This window comes from Rhinatrema bivittatum, chromosome 9 (genome assembly GCF_901001135.1).
Source record: "Rhinatrema bivittatum chromosome 9, aRhiBiv1.1, whole genome shotgun sequence".
NCBI lineage: Eukaryota > Metazoa > Chordata > Amphibia > Gymnophiona > Rhinatrematidae > Rhinatrema > Rhinatrema bivittatum.
The window spans coordinates 45,148,456-45,167,197 of record NC_042623.1 but is presented as its reverse complement, the minus strand read 5'-3'; the positions used below and the strand labels follow the sequence as shown (position 1 = coordinate 45,167,197).

At 47.8% G+C, this 18,742-nt stretch overlaps 1 protein-coding gene across 3 annotated transcripts in view; it reads right to left on the bottom strand.

The window, feature by feature from the left end:
* The window catches only part of RINT1 (RAD50 interactor 1), a 56,197-nt gene extending 44,458 nt beyond the window's left edge, over positions 1 to 11,739 (bottom strand). Inside the window, exons 1-4 of one of the 3 annotated variants that reach the window (XM_029615326.1) lie at positions 11,266 to 11,739; positions 9,280 to 9,521; positions 688 to 861; positions 449 to 598 (exon numbers count right to left, since the gene is read on the bottom strand). In XM_029615326.1, the coding sequence (XP_029471186.1) occupies positions 449 to 598; positions 688 to 861; positions 9,280 to 9,521; positions 11,266 to 11,484 (785 nt within the window). In that variant the 5' untranslated portion in view covers positions 11,485 to 11,739. The remainder of the gene's footprint in view (positions 1 to 448; positions 599 to 687; positions 862 to 9,279; positions 9,522 to 11,265) is intronic. The other 2 variants (XM_029615324.1, XM_029615325.1) reach the window with 2 other exon arrangements.
* Positions 11,740 to 18,742: the final 7,003 nt, after the last annotated feature.

The following is an 18,742-nucleotide window of genomic DNA, read 5'->3' as shown; positions in this document are numbered from 1 at the left end:
TGAAAGCATTCTGAGTGGTAACTTCAAAACTAAGTGACATCACTCATAAGAGGCTATCAGGATGTACCACTACTACATTATAGATTCTAGGGGGACAAAGGATCTTATTCAATACACATTTTTTCCATTGGCACAGACTAGGGGGAAAGTCCCTTTTTGAATAAGGTTCCAAGTAGTTAGAAGGTAGAAGACAGGCACACAAATTTCAAAAGCTACCCAAATCATTCACATAATTTGCTGTTTTTAATTCAATGGGCAACAGTCATGAAAGCCTTTTTTTTTTTAAACACAGAAAAGGGGTGGTTTCAAAGGCAAAAGCAAAGGAGATAACCCAACTGATTGAAGCCTTCAGCATATTCTACAGTCTCAGCTGATTTTATAATATTAAAAAAAAAAAATTCTTGTCATTGTGATGAAAAATAAATATGTTCATAACTAAGAAGGATACGAGGTTTGCAATTTCAGAAGCTGACAGAAGAGCACCTCCAGGTTATTGTACAACTCGGAAGTACTGGCAGGCGAAGACAAGGCAGAAGCCTGGGACTGCATCGGCCCGATGAACGGCCAGTGAAGTTGATTTAATATCTCTTCAAAATCACTGCAATAAAGAATTCACAACATATGAAATAGTACCAAGCAAACGAAAGACAAACAGACCAATCCACCAGCTTCTGTTGCATGCCCTACCTTGTTAGTTTGTCCTTAAGGATTTTATGCCAGAATTTTACAGTAGATCTCATAAATCTTAGCAGATGACAACAAGATGACTTCTGAAGTTTAATGTCCAGTTCTGCCATGGATACGAGGGTACTGGCTGCCTCAGAGACATTATTTGTCATCAGGTATTGCTGAATACTGTCACTAAAAAAAAAACAAAAAAAAGCATTTTAAAGCAGCAAATAGGTTTATTAAAAATGATTTAACTGCTCAATTATACAAGGTGCTTATATACATTTTTTTTAAAATAAACTAGTGATAAGCCTATTGCTTTGCAACAGATGTGGGAAGCCCCCTCCATCTTTTCTCTCATCCTTCGCTCCAACTGAACTGCTCAGTTGCACCCTCAGTCAATGAACTCCCAGAAACTCCCATGTTATATACAGATATAGATGTATATATAGAGAGGGACCCCATATGCATTATATATACATAAATCAAATATGTAATCTATTGAGAAATTACTACTTACCTGATAATTTTCTTTTTTTTAGTAAAGACAGGTGGATCTAGAACCAGTGGGTTACGCACCTCTACCAGCAGATGGAGACGGAGCAAAGCCGACATCACAGTATACATACCCCTGCAGCGACATCGGCCTGCCAGTATTCTCTGCAAAAGTCAACTGTGGATAGACTAGCAAAAACTTGATTAATAACAAATAACCATTCCAGCACTAGGCCAACAGCAAACACTGAGCTCAGACAAAGAACGTATGAACGCTGATCTAGGGACTGGAGTAACATTTACCAGTAACTCCTGGAAACCTGTCAGCCACGCAGGAGGACAATAGCACAACCCGCCGGCAGCTAAGGGCGGGAAGGTGGATCCACCTGTCTATACGAAACAAAAGGAAATTAATTGGGTAAATAGTAATTTCTCATTTCTTAGCATTCAGACAGGTGGATCCAGAACAAGTGGGATATACCCAAGCTACTCCTGAAAAGGGCGGGAGGCTGCCTGGGGTTCAATCAAAACCGCACGTGCAAATGCTGCAACCTCCTGGGCCAGCATATCCCGACGATAATACCTGGAAAAGGTGGGCAAGGAGGACCACATTGCAGCTTGGCAAATGTCAACGGGAGACAATCTAAAACTGCTAAGCCCTAGTGAAATGAGACCAATTTCTCCAAACAAGAGTGAGCCTTGTAAGGTCAGCCTTGAAGGTCGCATTGGTCGACCAATTTCTCAGCCATAACTAATGCCTGGCTTCTAGTACCAAAGCCACCCCTCTGGCTGAAGTGCAGACCAAATCACAGCCCACATCTGCCAAAAAGGCGGCTGCTGGCTCCATCACTACCCTGGAATTTACACCAGATTCATCAACTTCCTGAGAGGGAAGTAAACAGGAGTGAGCCACTAGGGAACAATAAGAAGCTATCTCCAAAGACATCGCCACTGTTTCAAATGCTTGCTTAAGCATGGCCTCAATCCTCCTATCGTGCACATCCTTCAAGGCCACTCCTCCCTCTACGGGAATAATCGTCCACTCGGCTAAGTTTCAGAAAACTTAAATTGCTCTCTTGCAGCTGGATCCAGGGGGTATAGACCTTCCAAGACTCATACCCCTTTTGAAATTAGTTTCCAGGGCACCCCACTTACGATCAATTACTTCTTGAATGACTGCCATACAGGGAAAAAACAAGAGGCTTTATGCAACAAAATCAAAATGGGATCTTTCTTTGGCTCAGACATGAATTCAGCTCCAGGGACTCCCAGCATCTTTAATGTCTGCGAAATCATCCCTATGAAAGGGCCATAACATAGTCCTATATGGTTCCAATCCTGGAGGAATTTTCCCATCCTTAAGGATCAGCTTCATCATCCGTGCCATCCAAGTCCCTATTGGGAAGACCAGCTGCCGATCTAGGTGGACTTCGATGCTTAACCGCAGCATCAGGCGTGCGGGAGGCCATCACGTGCGACTCTGACCTGACAAGACTGGTCAGGGCCGAGGACTGAACCTGAAGAAAGGACTCCAATCCCTGAAAAAAAACTCCACTCAAGAAAAGGCAGAAGGCTCCATGCCAAAACTAGGATGCACCTGTCCTGTGCCCAATGAGCTACTTTTCCCCGCTGACAAACCAGTTAGGGGAGTTCAAAAGTCAGGCATCCCTTCTGACACGTCTTTACCCAGACCCCAATCAGGCTGGGAAGAACCGGGCTTAGTAAAAATCAGACGAAGGCAATTCTCCCTGAGCCTCCAAGCAGCGCTGGCACAAGTTAGAGGGAAGGCCAGGCTGAGATGCCCGAATATGACAAGTAACCCAGAGGGCAAGCCGCTTAGGTTTCTCAGCTATAGGCGCCATCAGCCTGTCAGTACGCTTTAACAGGTGACTGAAAGGTGTGCATCCACCTGTATTTACACTGCAAAAAAATAAATAGGCATCCAAAATTTAGGTTGAAATACATACAGCAAAATTTAAACGTGCCGAGGGGACGCCCAAGAACTGCCGCTTAGACTGTGCACATAAGTAAGCATGCCCCACCAAACAGACACCGCTATCAACTGGACTTTCAAGCAGGTATCCGAATAGGCGTCCAAAAACTGGGCGCACAACTGACCGCACTCGCACGAACCAATGTCTTGAAGAGGAAAAGAAAATGCCTGAAAACACTGCCATGGCCTACCACACAGCGATAAGACTAAGAGCAGGGCCTAGCCAAAAAAAGGCTGCTCAACCCGCCAGACTGCCCACGTCCCCTTAAATCCCTCGGAGGTAGAAACGAATGCCGGATTGGTGTGCTGAGCACGGAGACAGCAGGAAGGAAGGAAGGAATCCCTGGTAAGCAGTATTGTTAGCTAACGATGCAGAGAAGGCCTTTGATTTGGTTCACTGGCCCTTCTTATTTATTTAGATGCTTTTGAACTATACCGACATTCATAGGACATATCATGCCGGTTTACAATCAACATTGAAGTACTGAGCAAGAAAGTTACAAAAAACAGGGAGGGGGAGAGGGAGCAGGAAGGAAAGGAGGAGAGGAGGGGGGCAAGGAGATAGCAAGCACGCAATCAGCGGGAAGGATAAAGTTAGTCATCAGTAAAGGGAGAGAGAAAATATAGGAACTGTTTTAACAACTGAGATATGCTAACAATTTATATATTTACACAATCGACATTTAGCTTCTTGTTTAAGGTGTTAAAGAAAATGGGCTTTGGACAATATTTCCAACACTGGGTGCGAGCACTCCGATTCCCCGCAGGCAAGGGTGAATGGGGGGGTATGGCTCTTGCTTTAATATACAGAGAGATACCAGACAAGGTTGCCCTCTCTCTCCTATGTTATGCACCCTGTTTTTGGAGCCCCTCGCCACCAGAGTGTGTGCCTCACCCAGGGTGGTAGGGGTCGAACTTTTAGGGATACACTGCAAAATGTCACTCTTTGCGGATGACGTTTTATTTACCTTGACACAACCTTATGGTTCCCTAGAAGCTGTGGTGGGGGAGCTGGAAGACTTTCATAGAGTAGTTGGATTTCGAGTTAACCATGATAAGTCTGAATTGCTGAATCTGACAGTCCCCCAATTAGAAGTAGACCGCATAGTGGCTGCTTTCCCCTTCCATTGGGCGAAACAGTCTATTAAATATCTGGGTGTCCAGATTGGAGCTCGGTTGAAGGCGTTATTAGATTATAACTATGCCCCCATCTGGAAAAAAGTGGAGCGAGACCTTCATAACTGGGGCAGAGAACATTTTTTGTGGATGGGTCGTATAGCGATCTTAAAAATGAATGTTTTACCTCGCTTACTATACTTATTCTCCACACTGCCTATACCGGTGCCCCAAGGCAACTCTTAAGGTGTGGCAAAAAAAGCTTGTTGACTACATCTGGAAAAGAAGGCCGCCAAGGATAGTACGTGCTGTCCTTTTCCTTCCCAGGAAAAGTGGGGGTAGAAGGGTCCCGAACCTAGTTTGGAATCAAGGTGCAGCACACTTGAGGGCTATTATTGATGCTTACAATAAGCAGGATACTAAACAATGGGGCCGGTTAGAGCAAGCCATGATAGGGGCTATGCCGCTGCAGGTGTTATTTTGGCAGCCCTAAGAAACTTGGTGGCCTCTAGATTTCCTACCAATTGCCCTTCAGACCACACTTACTTTATGGTCTCAATAGAGGGGTCAAATAGTGGGTTCTTTCAAATATTACCAGTTGTCTCATCTCTTTCATAACATCTGCTTCCCAGAAGGTCTTCCACAAATGGGTGAGTCAGGGTGTGGTAACCATTAGTCACTTCTGAAAGGAGGGAGACCTATTGTCCCCCCCATGATCTTCATGACAAATTCAAAGGGGGTATGCAAGCTTTTCTAGGTATTGCACAGGTCCGTCATTTCCTGCAAAAGCTTGGGGATACTAAAATAATCCGTACTGCCAAATCTTTGAGACGTATTGTGACCATGCTGGCAAGCTTAAGGGCGGGATTTCTAAACTATATACCCTCAATAACCAATCCCCTTATGTATTTACAAATATACGGGCCTGGGAGGCGGACATAGATGTTGCACTAACTGAGGAGGTTTGGGACATTGTGTTTCAGCAAATGGCTAAAAACGTTCTCTCTCTGCAGCTATTCAAGAACATTGCTATAAACTGTTCTAAGATAGTTACATACTATGTATCCCACTGTTCCTGATAAATGCTGGAGGCTATGTGGTCAGGTAGGATCGTATTTGCATATATGGTGGACATGCCATTTTGTGATCCCTTTTTGAGATACCGTGCACAGATGGCTGCGGGAAATTACTGACTTGGATATTCCAATGCATCCAGCACAGGTCTTGTTGACTCTCCCCCACGTGGACCTGCCTAAACCAACGCAATCATTTGTCACACAAATATATATTGCTGCCTGCTGTGAACTTGCTAAGGCATGGAAGTTGCCTACCGCACCATCCCTACCTGCGGTTATCAGCAGACTTCATTCGTGTTACCACATGGCACATCTCACTGCCATCCGGAAGGATAAGCTACCCGCTTTTCAACGGTCATAGGCTCCTTTTATCAAGTGGATCACTGTTCAATCAATCGGCAGGTAGCATATAGACTTTCTTCCGCCCATCTGGCTACCTTCGTATTCCTGCAGTCATGGACACGGAGTCACAAACACTAGGAGCCAAAGCTGGGACTTAATTGTTTTTTATTTTCCCAATATGCTCTACCAGCACGTCATCTTTCTGTAATCACTGATCCTATGGATACTTAGCCACTAAGTTTATTGTTGTAATAATGGTTATTCTTTTACATGGTTTACTGTTGCTGGTTGCAGAGAAGGGATGGGATTTCTTATGTGATATCTGTATTGGCCGCACTGTATGGTTGACATCTTGTGTTTATTTACCTTGGTCAATAAAAAAACCTTATATTAAAAAAAACAAACCCTATAATAAAAAAAAAAAACCAAAAAAAAAAAAAACCCCTAGTAAGAACATAAAAACTAATGCCCCTAGAGATATTAGTCCATTAGTTTAGTTTCAGTTTCATCAAATAGAGATCCATGAGAACTATTCCTCTTGTTAAAATAACCATATGTCACATTGCCTTTTAATTTGGTAGTTTTCTTGTATTTAGTTTTCTCATATGAAGTTATCTTCTACTATGTTAAACCCTTTCAATTATATGGATTTGTTATTACACTCTTAAGTTGGAAGGTTATCTGTAAAACACTGCTGCTAATTCCTATATCTATTTAGCGCTGTTATGAAATATTGTTGAATGTGAACAGATGTGATGTTACTAAATGAATGTCGGTATATAAAAACCACAAATAAATAAATAAAAAATAAATACTGGATCAGACCAAGGGTCCATCAAGCCCAGCATCCTGTTTCCAACAGTGGCTAATCCAGGCAAGTACCCAAACACTAAGTAGATCCCATGCTACTGATGCTAGTAATAGTAGTGGCTATTCCCTACGTCAACTTGATTAATAGCAGTCAATGGACTTCTCCTCCAAGAACTTATCCAAACCTTTTTTAAACCCAGCTACACTAATTGCACTAACTACATCCTATTGCAACAAATTGGAAAAATTACATACGTGATAATTTTGTTTTCCTTAGTATAGACAAATGGACTCAGGACCAGTGGATTTATGCTCCCCTGCCAGCAGATTGAGACGGAGTAAACTGATGTCACAGTATACATAACCCTGCAGTGACCCCAGCCTACCAGTATTCTCTTCAAAAGCAACTGTGGATAAACTAGCAAAAAACATGATTAAAAACAGGAAACCAAAACTGTACTCAACCAACCATAAACACTGAACTCAAAGGAAAATTCTAGGTACCCCAAGCTAGGGACTGGATGAACACTTATCAGCAATCCCTTGGGACCCAGAGCCCCACAGGAGGATTATTGACACACTCATGTGGCAGCTGAGGGTGGAAGCTGAGTCCATCTGTCTACACTAAGGGAAACAATATCATCAGGTAAGAATTTCTCCATTTCCTAGCGTGACAGTGGTCAGCCTCCCACCCAACAGGGTGGGAGGCTGACCACTGTCCATTCAACATCACATGTGCAAAGGCTGTATCCTCCCAGGCTTGCACATCCAGACGATAAAACTTGGAAAAAGGGTCTATGGAGGACCTTGTTGCAACATGGCAGATACTGATGGGAGACACAGACTAACCTGCCTGAACCCTAGTGGAATGAGCCCTAACCTGAGTAGGCAACGGCTTTCCAGCATTCGATACGCGGCCTTGACCACCTCCTTAATCCAACGAGCTATGGCAGCCCGCGAATCCAAAGCGCACTGCTTACTCCGGCCATGGAGAACATTCAGGCTAACAGTCTTTCAAAAAGATTCAGAGACCTCCAGATACCACACAACAAGACGCTTAACATTCAAGGAGTGCAAAAGGCGAAACTCCTCTACATCCCTGCCCTTATCCAGGGATAGCAAAGTAATGGACTGATTAAATGAAAGCCAGAGACTACCTTGGGCAAGAAGGATGGAACAGTATGCAGCTTTAACGCCCCCGGAGTTACCTGAAGGAATGGCTCCTGGCAAGACTATGCCTGCAGGTCAGAAATCCGACACGCAAAACATATAGCCACCAGGAACACAGTCTTCAAAGTCAAAAACTATAAGTAAAAGGCTGTGCAGTGGTTAGAACATAGAGCCCACCAAAAATTCCAGCACCAAATTAAAACTCCACAATGGAACTGGTAACCTCAAAGGAGGCCTAAGGTGCTTCACTCCCTTAAAAAAAAACAAAAAAACGGATGAGATGACAAGGAAACACCATTCACCAGGCCTCTAAAACATACAACAGCCACAACCTGCACCTTCAAGGAAATAAGGGTCAAGCCATTATTCAATCCATCCTGCAAAAAAAAAATAAAAAAAAAAAATCCAGAATGAGAGGGATATTAACTGAATGAGGAAGAACACCCTACTCTTCACACCAGGCCTCAAAAACTCTCCAAACCCACATACAAGCTTTGCTTCTCACAAACTCTGTAGTGATTGCTGAAGGCACGCAAAAAGAGCACCTGCATTAGGCTCTGGCTGGAAATGGGTGGATTGGGGGGGGGGGGGGGGGGGGGGAAAGAGCGTCAGGTACCTACAAACGGTGGCCAAGAGCTCTTGAGCTTAACCTCTCAGGCCAGCATGGCAATATACAGAGCAAAAGGCCTATACTTATTGGGGGTCATTTGGCAACAGCCCACAAACAAGACAGCAAATATGCAGATATATTAGACCAGTTTTTAATACAAACTATTATATACGCAAGGATGTTTTGAAAGTTATCCTACCACAACTACCTACTACACCATTCATCCATTATGCGCACACAAATTTTACAGGCATTCTTTTGAAAATACAAAAACCATATGTGCCTAAGTCCAAACCCCTCCTCAGCCTTGGCTCCAGGAACACCTCTGTTCAGTCCAGGTAAACTTTTAAGTGTACAGGTCAAGTATGTGGACTTTTAGCCACAGATCAGGTGGGCAGTTTTTTATTGGTTTTTTTTAAACAGGCCACGGCCACAGGTAAATAACTGATTTAGGAGGCTGATGTTCTAAGCTGTGATAATGACCTATATGTGCCTATTAATTAACATACGGAAATGAGCCCATGCTAACCGCACACAAATCAGTTAGGAGAAATAGCATGCATTATATTTCTTGCAATATGCAATCATTATTAAAAAAACACTTTATTACTTCTTGAGGTGTAGTAACATTTTTTGCATGAAAGGTTCTGTGCTGTCATTCGTGCAATTTATTGCGCATTATTTTGCTATGTGAACACAAATGAGCTGATTTACATAATTATGCAGTTCATTACCTGGTTTTGCATAGATTTTATGACAATGTTTCCAATAGCTAAGTAATGTGTGATAAATTGGCAAAGAACACATGCACAATTTCACAAATGGAAAAGTGTGCATTATTGGTTGATTTGTCACACATTAATGCACTTTAGTGTCAAACTACTATTGGCTTTACTAAGCTCTTTTGCCCATAGACAAAAGTTTTTGCTCTGAAGACCGGTCTTAAAGACGACACTAATATCTTTAAATCTGAGACAAATCACTCCTCCCCACAATACCTTAGCTCTTCAATTTGTGAAATCAATTTTAGGTAGGAAAGGTGTCGTTCAGCCTCTTCTATTTGGACAATCAATGCACCAAGATCCTTCATCCAGAGCTGAGTGGTCAACAGGTGGCTGCTGATTGAACTGGACAGAAGCGTTTCTTCCTCCATGAGTTGACTTAGAAATTGTTTGGAATCTTCTGCGTTCTTTAAAGCATTCTGAATCCTCTTAGGGACCTCTGATGAAACTGTAAGAACCTAACAGGGAAGTGAAGCAATTCTGATCAAATAGTTGTTCCAAAGAGATTTTCTTTTTTGGTACATTGCATAAGCAGCCATTTTATTACTGGCATTCATTTTTATATTGAAAAACATAAAAATGTGTGACCACTTCTCTAGACATAATAAAACTAAAACTGCAGGCATCAGCTAAAGGGATGCCTTCCATACAAAGAACCTAAGTACATAAGATGTGCCATGCTGGTTAAGACCAAAGTTCCATCAAGTGCAGCATCTTGTTTTCAACAGTAGCCAATCCAAGTCATTAGGCAGGACATGGTAGATACCAAAGAGTAGATCCAATGCCTTCTTGCTCACTCCCAAGGATCAGCAGTGAGCTTCCCCAGAGTTCATCTCAAAATGTGTGAAGTGCATAGCTCTGTCTGACTACAGTAATATGAGTTCCTCAAGCCAGATTCCCCTGCTTATCAAGAGAGGTTCTTCTCTGGTGTATTTCTTAAGTGGTACACAATATAAGGTGGGGACAGCTGTGTGCTACAATGGGGTCTGCGGTCAGTTGGAAAAAAGATATTGATGGATGCAACCTCAGGGGAAGATGCCATTCTATCTCTTGGCCAGTGAAGAAACTCAGCAATGTCAAAGGCAGGTGAGGAAAGAAAAACAAACAAGTCTTGGTCTTCAGGGCAAATATGTGAACAAGGCAGAGAGAGGCTGAAAGAACAGAGATGACAAAGGCATGCAGATGTTACAGTTTGGTCTCCATTAAATATTTAATGAGACTTTTTAATCGCATTGCCTCCAACTAACTCAGGGTGATTTACAACAAAATAACAGATACAAAATGAAAACAGAATTATATCATCATAACAAAATGTTTAACCCAATCAAGTCTCAACCTACCCTAAAGTTCATATAAAATGAAACATAACCACTCTCAACTCCCTAGACAACCTATTAATAATTATAACTACTGTTCAGGTCATAATCTCTAATTCTTACCCTTTTTTCATTTGCCATTCAAATCCTCTCATCATATAAATCCCCTTCCCAAACTACTAGTCACTCCTTATTGACAGCCTCAAATCTATCAAAATTACCACCCTTCTAATCCTCCTCTGGATATACCTGCTGGAAAAAACAGGTCCTTCTTTGTTATACATTATATTATCAGAAATACTGTTCTTTACCTGGGCTAGAGGACCACCCAAGAGTAACCATTACAGGTGTGAGTATAAACTTTAATTGCATAAAGCCTCCCAATATATTACACTAGGAGCTATGGGAATGCCCCAAAAAGGTCTGTCTCAGCCATAAGAAAAAGCCACATGCTTGGCCAGGGTTGGGTTTCCTTATATCCATCATGCTGAAAGGGAAAGATATACCATGAATAAACTTTTATAATCACAAAAAGATTTTAAGAGATAGTGACCCGGCACCCCACCCCAGGTGGAAGCTGCTTGAGGGGCAGTTACAACCACCTCTTGGAAAGCCTGCCCCTGAGAGGAGAGAGGGTAAATTGTCTTGCCAAAGTTCATCATGACACTCAAGTTCACTCCAGCCAGACAAGGATTTACAATAAACTATTTTGTAATGGGTAAGATAACAATGTAACTGGTCAGTTATTTAATAGCTAAATTAAATGTCAGTAACAATCATATTCTATCACGTTAATTTTTCTATTGAGAAGAACACCCTGGCATTCTTTAGATTTATTTATCATTAATGTTTGTATCTGGCTGGTAAATAACAGCTGCATACTTACTTGTTCTTCTAGTTGCCTTTTCTCTTCTGATATATCCTCTATGAGCTTACCAAGTTTCTTCAATGCCTTCAGATCGTTTCCTAGTTCTCTTTCCACGAATTCGGCGACATAAAGAGGAATGTCACAGCTATTGGGATTGACGCATTCCCCGATAACTTGATGGCCCTCGTCCTTACAAATACCATTTGCATTGACCGCCTCTCCCCCTATGGTATCCATGAGCGCAAAACGCCCTGGACCCCAGCTGCTCCGTCACCACCTTACGGGCAAACAGCTTTCCCGAGACCCAGCGCAAGCACCCACTGACACAGATATAAACCCCGCTCCCCTCTAATCAAAAGCCTGGCATCGGCTCTTCGCCGGAAGCACCATCTAGAGCCGTCGCGGCGGCTCGCTAGATATCCTGCAGTGTTGCCAACCTCGCTTATTTACCGCGAGATTGGGCTTCTTTCCTAGTCATTCGCGTTTTTTTTTTCCGATTCTCTGGTTGCTTTTCATTGGGTTATTTTTGCTGCCAGTCGCGGTTTTTTGGGCTTGTTGGGCGGGACTTGTGCTCCGATGTTACAGTGATTGGCTGCTGCTGCTGCGATGAAGCCTGTCCATAGCAGGCACACCCTATCCCTATATTGCAGCAGTAAGCCAATCAGAGCAGGATTCAAATAGTGAGCTGCAAGCCTTGGTGATGGATACCTCGCGAACACATTTTTGCTGGCAGACCTGGAACGGGATGGCCAGCAGCAGGGCATTGGAGGGCAACAGCAAAGGAATCTTCAGACTGTGCAGCTACAGCCAGGTATCAGGAGGAGAGGAATTAGTATGTTGAGAGGGGGGAATGAGAGTGTGGGGGGCCAGAGATGTGCTCGGAGGGGGGTGGGGAGAGGGGAATGAATGAGAGTGTGGGGGGGCCAGAGATGTGCTCGGAGGGGGGTGGGAGAGGGGAATGAATGAGAGTGTGGGGGGCCAGAGATGTGCTCGGAGGGGAGTGGGGAGAGGGGAATGAATGAGAGTGTGGGGGGCCAGAGATGTGCTCGGAGGGGAGAGGGGAATGAATGAGAGTGTGGGGGGCCAGAGATGTGCTCGGAGGGGGGTGGGGAGAGGAGAATGAATGAGAGTGTGGGGGGCCAGAGATGTGCTCGGAGGGGGGTGGGGAGAGGAGAATGAATGAGAGTGTGGGGGGCCAGAGATGTGCTCGGAGGGGGGTGGGGAGAGGAGAATGAATGAGAGTGTGGGGGGCCAGAGATGTGCTCGGAGGGGGGTGGGGAGAGGAGAATGAATGAGAGTGTGGGGGGCCAGAGATGTGCTCGGAGGGGGGTGGGGAGAGGAGAATGAATGAGAGTGTGGGGGGCCAGAGATGTGCTCGGAGGGGGGTGGGGAGAGGAGAATGAATGAGAGTGTGGGGGGCCAGAGATGTGCTCGGAGGGGGGTGGGGAGAGGAGAATGAATGAGAGTGTGGGGGGCCAGGGATGTGCTCGGAGAGGGCAATGAGTGAGCGTGTGGGGGCCAGGGATGTGCTCGGAGAGGGCAATGAGTGAGCGTGTGGGGGCCAGGGATGTGGTCGGAGAGGGGTGGGGAGAGGAGAATGAATGAGAGTGTGGGGGGCCAGAGATGTGCTCGGAGGGGGGTGGGGAGAGGAGAATGAATGAGAGTGTGGGGGGCCAGGGATGTGCTCGGAGGGGGGTGGGGAGAGGAGAATGAATGAGAGTGTGGGGGGCCAGAGATGTGCTCGGAGGGGGGTGGGGAGAGGAGAATGAATGAGAGTGTGGGGGGCCAGAGATGTGCTCGGAGGGGGGTGGGGAGAGGAGAATGAATGAGAGTGTGGGGGGCCAGAGATGTGCTCGGAGGGGGGTGGGGAGAGGAGAATGAATGAGAGTGTGGGGGGCCAGAGATGTGCTCGGAGGGGGGTGGGGAGAGGAGAATGAATGAGAGTGTGGGGGGCCAGAGATGTGCTCGGAGGGGGGTGGGGAGAGGAGAATGAATGAGAGTGTGGGGGGCCAGGGATGTGCTCGGAGAGGGGAATGAGTGAGCGTGTGGGGGCCAGGGATGTGCTCGGAGAGGGCAGTGAGTGAGCGTGTGGGGGCCAGGGATGTGCTCGGAGAGGGCAATGAGTGAGCGTGTGGGGGCCAGGGATGTGCTCGGAGAGGGCAATGAGTGAGCGTGTGGGGGCCAGGGATGTGCTCGGAGAGGGGAATGAGTGAGCGTGTGGGGGCCAGGGATGTGCCCAGAGAGGGGAATGAGTGTGAGGGGCTGGTATCTTATTTCCTAGCGTGTAGCAGATGGACTCAGGACCAATGGGTATAGTGTACTCCTGTTAGCAGTTGGAGACGAATCAGATTTCAATCTGATGTCAGCCCCTAGTACATATACCCCTGCAGGAAGTGCAGCTCCTCAGTATTTTCCGTCTCCAAAGCAGTTAAGGACTATCTGCACGCTCTCTGAGCGTTAGAACCAAAATTCAAGGAAAAACCCAAATTTAAGAAGAGAAGTTTACCTGAAGACTAGCCCCGCTCTCCTGCGGTGATACCCTCGGGTCCCTCCCCCAGTTGAGATTCCCAAGGTGATTTCCGTGGTCCCTCAGAGGTGAGCCTCGGTCCGGTGGCCGAATCGCAGCAGGGACTTAACCCCCGATTTCGGGCACCACTGAGAGGCAGCGGGTGCATTCCTCGAGCGCGGCGGTGAAGGTATTTGCCCTCTCCCCCCCGCAGCCGGAGACCGCCCGGGACGAAACCAGGAAGCGCCGAAGACAAGGTAAGGTAGAAATCTTCTATGTAAACAGTCTCCGAGGATCGAAGAGGAGCACAGGCCGCCGATCGGAGCCAGTGCCGCCAGGTTGATCCGCCCTAGCAGGGCTAGGCCCCGGCTGTTCCCAAGGGTCTACCCACATGGAGACCCTCCGAGGAAGTCGCCATATTGCCCGCAAGCTCGCTGTCGCCATCTTGACCCGACTCGCCTCGCCGTTCAACTCGAGCGCACAAATTGAGCTAGGCGCACAAGTCCCTTGTGCGCATAAACTTAGGCACACATAATACCTCACGTGCATAAGTTGCGAGCACGGAACAAGGCGCATATCTGCGGCTAGGCGCACATCTCGGCGCATATGAGGCGCACTGGAGTGCACAAGAGCTCACGCTGCCACAGTCATGGCACCTCCAGAGTCGAGCCACACCGAACCATGAGATGCTTCTTCACAAAGGATGAGCTCCCGGACCTAGTATCCCAATGTCTAACGGAACTCGCTATCCTGGGCCAAGGGCCCTCAGGGGAACCTAGAATGGAACCCCCTGCTGGAGGGCCTTCGTCAGACGTCTCGCCGTTTTCCTCTCTTATAGGCGGCACAACAGCTAATTGACCTAGTGTGGAATGCTCCAGAGTCCTCATTCAAAGGGGGGTCGAGCACTGTCGGCCATGTATCCCCTGGACCCAGTGACCAAAGAACTCCTGGCGTGCCCTAGGGTGAACGCCATGGTCTGCGCGGTCGCTAAGCGCACTACCATCCCAGTGGAGGGAGGAGCGGCACTCAAGGACGCTCATGCCCGGCGCCTAGAAGCCTTGCTAAAGCAGTCATTCGAGGTTGCAGCTCTGTCACCATGGTGCCTGCTGCACCATGGTGACTCGTGCCTGCCTATCTCAAGCCAGGAACAGCACCCCGGGAGAGGACATGGAATCAACTCTGTCCTTTCTCACCGATGCGGCTTCCGATCTAGTGCGTACAACAGCCAGAGGAGTCTCGTCCACTGTGGCAGCCAGAAGACAGCTCTGGCTCTGAAATTGGTTGGCGGACGCCTCTTCCAAGACGTGTCTAACAAAGATGCCCTTCAAAGGATCCCTCCTCTTCGGCAGCGAACTAGAGAAACTGGTCACAAATGGGGTGACTCCCCATTACTGCGCCTGCCGGAAGACAAGACGAAGAGAAACCAGCGTCCCTTCCACAGATCCGCCAGAGGCAGAAGCTCACAGCGCTTCAACCCTTTCAAAAGCAACTATCGAGCACCCCGCCCTACGGGCAGGAACCAGTCCTTTCGGAACAAGCACACCAAGAGAGGAACCAGCGCGGGTGCAGGCTCCGGCCGCACCCCACAATGAGAATCAGCCAACCCATCCAAGGGAAGATGCTATAGGGGCAGACTAGCCTTATTCTACCGCAGATGGGTCGAGATAACTAGGGACAAATGGGTCCTGGCCATCATCCGGGAGGGGTACTACCTGGACTTCATTCGAACTCCCCCCGACAAATTCGTGGAATCTCCCTGCCACGACCCCCTCAAGAGGGCGGCAGTGGAAGCTACACTGAACAGGCTTCTGACCCTCGAGGCCATAACCCCGGTGCCTATACAGGAAATGAATACTGGACATTACTCCATGTACTTCATCGTACCCAAGAAAGAGAGCACATTCAGGCCCATCCTGGACCTCAAGTCGGTCAACCGCCACCTAAGGGTTCCCCGCTTCTGCATGGAAACCTTATGATCCGTCATACGGGCAATACAACCAGGAGAGTTCCTCACATCCCTGGATCTGTCGGAGGCCTACTTACACATCCCAATGTATCAGGAACACCAGCGCTTCCTACGCTTCAAGGTCCTGAATCGTCACTATCAGTTCCGGGCACTACCCTTCGGGTTAGCCACAGCACCCCGGACGTTCACCAAGGTAATAGTAATGGTGGCGGCAACACTCAGGAAGGAGGGAATCCTCGTTCATTCCTACCTGGATGATTGGCTGATCAGGGCGAAGTCACCGGAGGAAAGCCACCAAGCAACCAACAGAGTCATAGCACTACTGGAAAGCCTAGGATGGGTGGTCAACATAAACAAAAGCTCCCTACAGCCCGCACAGTCGCTGGAATACCTAGGAGTCCAATTCGACACCAAGGAAGACAAGGTCAGCCTGACCCCCGCGAGGAGGTCAAAGCTGCGGGGCCGGCTTCAGACCTTGCTGAGCGTTCCTCGTCCCACAGCATGGGATTACCTGCAAGTCCTCGGACTGGCATCCACGCTGGAAGTAGTGCCATGGGCGTGAGCACACATGAGACCTCTACAGCGCTCACTTCTAACGCGGTGGAGTCCACGGTCCCAGAACTACACCGTACGCCTTCCACTCCCGGGCAGCATCCGGACCCAGCTACGGTGGTGGCTGCAGAACAGCCACCTGAGCCGGGGATCAAGCCTATCCTCCCCAACCTGGACCCTGCTCACCACAGATGCCAGCCTACACGGATGGGGAGCACACTGCGAAGAGCTGACCGCCCAAGGGCAGTGGAACGCAGAAGAGGCGGGATGGAACATCAACCGCCTAGAAGCGTGGGCAGCCAGATTAGCCTGCCTGTGGTTTGCCCACAGACTTCGAGGCAAAGCGGTCAGAGTGATGTCGGACAACGCCACAACGCTGGCCTACATCAACCGACAGGGCGGAACCAGAAGCCAACAGGTGTCCCTAGAAATAGACCTCCTGATGGCATGGGCGGAAGCAAATCTCCAGGAGATCTCGGCCGTCCACATTGCCGGGAAAGACAACATCGCGGCAGACTTCCTCAACAGAGAAAGTCTAAACCGAGGAGAATGGAAACTGTCACCCACAGCCTTCCAAATGATAGTGAATCGGTGGGGGATCCCAAACATGGACCACCTGGCAAGCAGATCCAACGCTCAAGGACCCAGATACTTCAGCCGCAGATGGGACCCGCAGTCCCAGGGGATCGATGCCCTGGCCTCCGGGGACCCTTCTATACGCCTTCCCGTCGTGGCCCTTGCTGGGCACAATTATTCACAAGATATAGCGACATAGGGGACTAGTTCTCCTGGTGGCCCCGGATTGGCCAAGAAGACCCTGGTATGCAGACATGAGAAGACTGCTGGCAGGGAACCCACTACCCCTGCTGCCGCACAGAGACCTGCTCCAACAAGGCCCGATCCTTCACGAGGACCCGACTCAATTCTCGCTTACAGTCTGGCCATTGAGAGGGCTCTTACTAAGGAAGAGCGGATACTCGGGGGCAGGAATAGATACTCTCCTCCGAGCACGCAAGTTCTCCACATCTCTAACGTACATAAGGATTTGGAGAGTCTTCAAGGCCTGGTGCGAAGACCACAACGTCAAGCCACGCCCCTCCAGAATTCCCGTGATCCTGGAATTCTTACAGAATGGGCTACAGAAGGGTCTGTCCCTCAATTCAATCAAGGTACAGATAGCAGCATTGTCATGCTATGGCTCCAGGAGCAAGGGCAACAGCATAGCCTCGCACCCGGATGTATCACGCTTCCTGAAAGGAGTCAAACACATTCGCCCACCTCTAAGGTGGACGGTACCTCTGTGGAACCTCAACCTTGTCTTGGAGTTCCTAGCAGGTATCCGCCTTCAGACCCCTCCGAGGCCTATCTCTCCGTCTGTTAACCTTAAAGACAGTGTTCTTGCTGGCCGTGTATTCGGCCCGCCGCATCTCGGAGCTACAAGCACTGTCCTGCCGTGAACCGTTCTTCAGATTCACCCCGGGGTCCATCCAACTACGCACAGTTCCCTCCTTCCTCCCCAAAGTGGTCTCACACTTCCACCTCAACCAAACCATCGCACTACCAACGATGGACGGCGTGAAGAACTCGGGGAAAAGACCGTAGCCTATGTCACCTCGACATCGGCAGACTCCTAGCCAGATATTTGGAAAGTTTGGAACCGGTACGAAAGACAGACCACCTTTTCGTCCTTCACAGCGGAAAGAGGCAAGGGGAAGCGGCCTCGCGGGCAACCATTGCCCGCTGGATCAAAGAAGTCATTAAGGCGACCTACGTAGAAGCAGGAAAACCACCACCTCTACAAGTCAAGGCCCATTCAACCAGAGCCCAGGCGGTGTCCTGAGCAGAGACTAGAATGCTGTCACCTGCTGACATCTGCAGAGCGGCAACGTGGTCCTCTATCCACACTTTCTCCAGATTCTACCGTCTGACCGTCTGGATACTCAGGAGGACACGGCATTTGCAAGGACAATTCTAAGTGGACCACGGGCAGCCTCCCACCCGATTCGGGAGTAGCTTTTATACATCCCATTGGTCCTGAGTCCATCTGCTACACGCTAGGAAATGGAGAAATTACTTACCTGATAATTTCGTTTTTCTTAGTATAGACAGATGGACTCAGCATTCCACCCTGGGCTGCCCTGAGGCATTGTGCCAATGAGTTACGGGTAAGCCATGTCTTTATTTACCTAAGACGTCCACCCTGCCCGGTGTCGACGCTTTCCGGTTGAGTACACTGGCGGTCTCCAGCTATAGTCAACCAATCAGTTCAAGTTAATCAAGTTTAATCGAGTTTAAACGTTCTAACAAGTTAGTTTGATTAACTTCATATTATGGTTAACTTATCAGTCAGTCACATATATATCCACAACGCTTTTCAAGGAAGAATACTGAGGAGCTGCACTTCCTGCAGGGGTATGTGTACTAGGGCAGTGATGGCTAATCTGTGATACGCGTGTCAGAGGTGACACGCC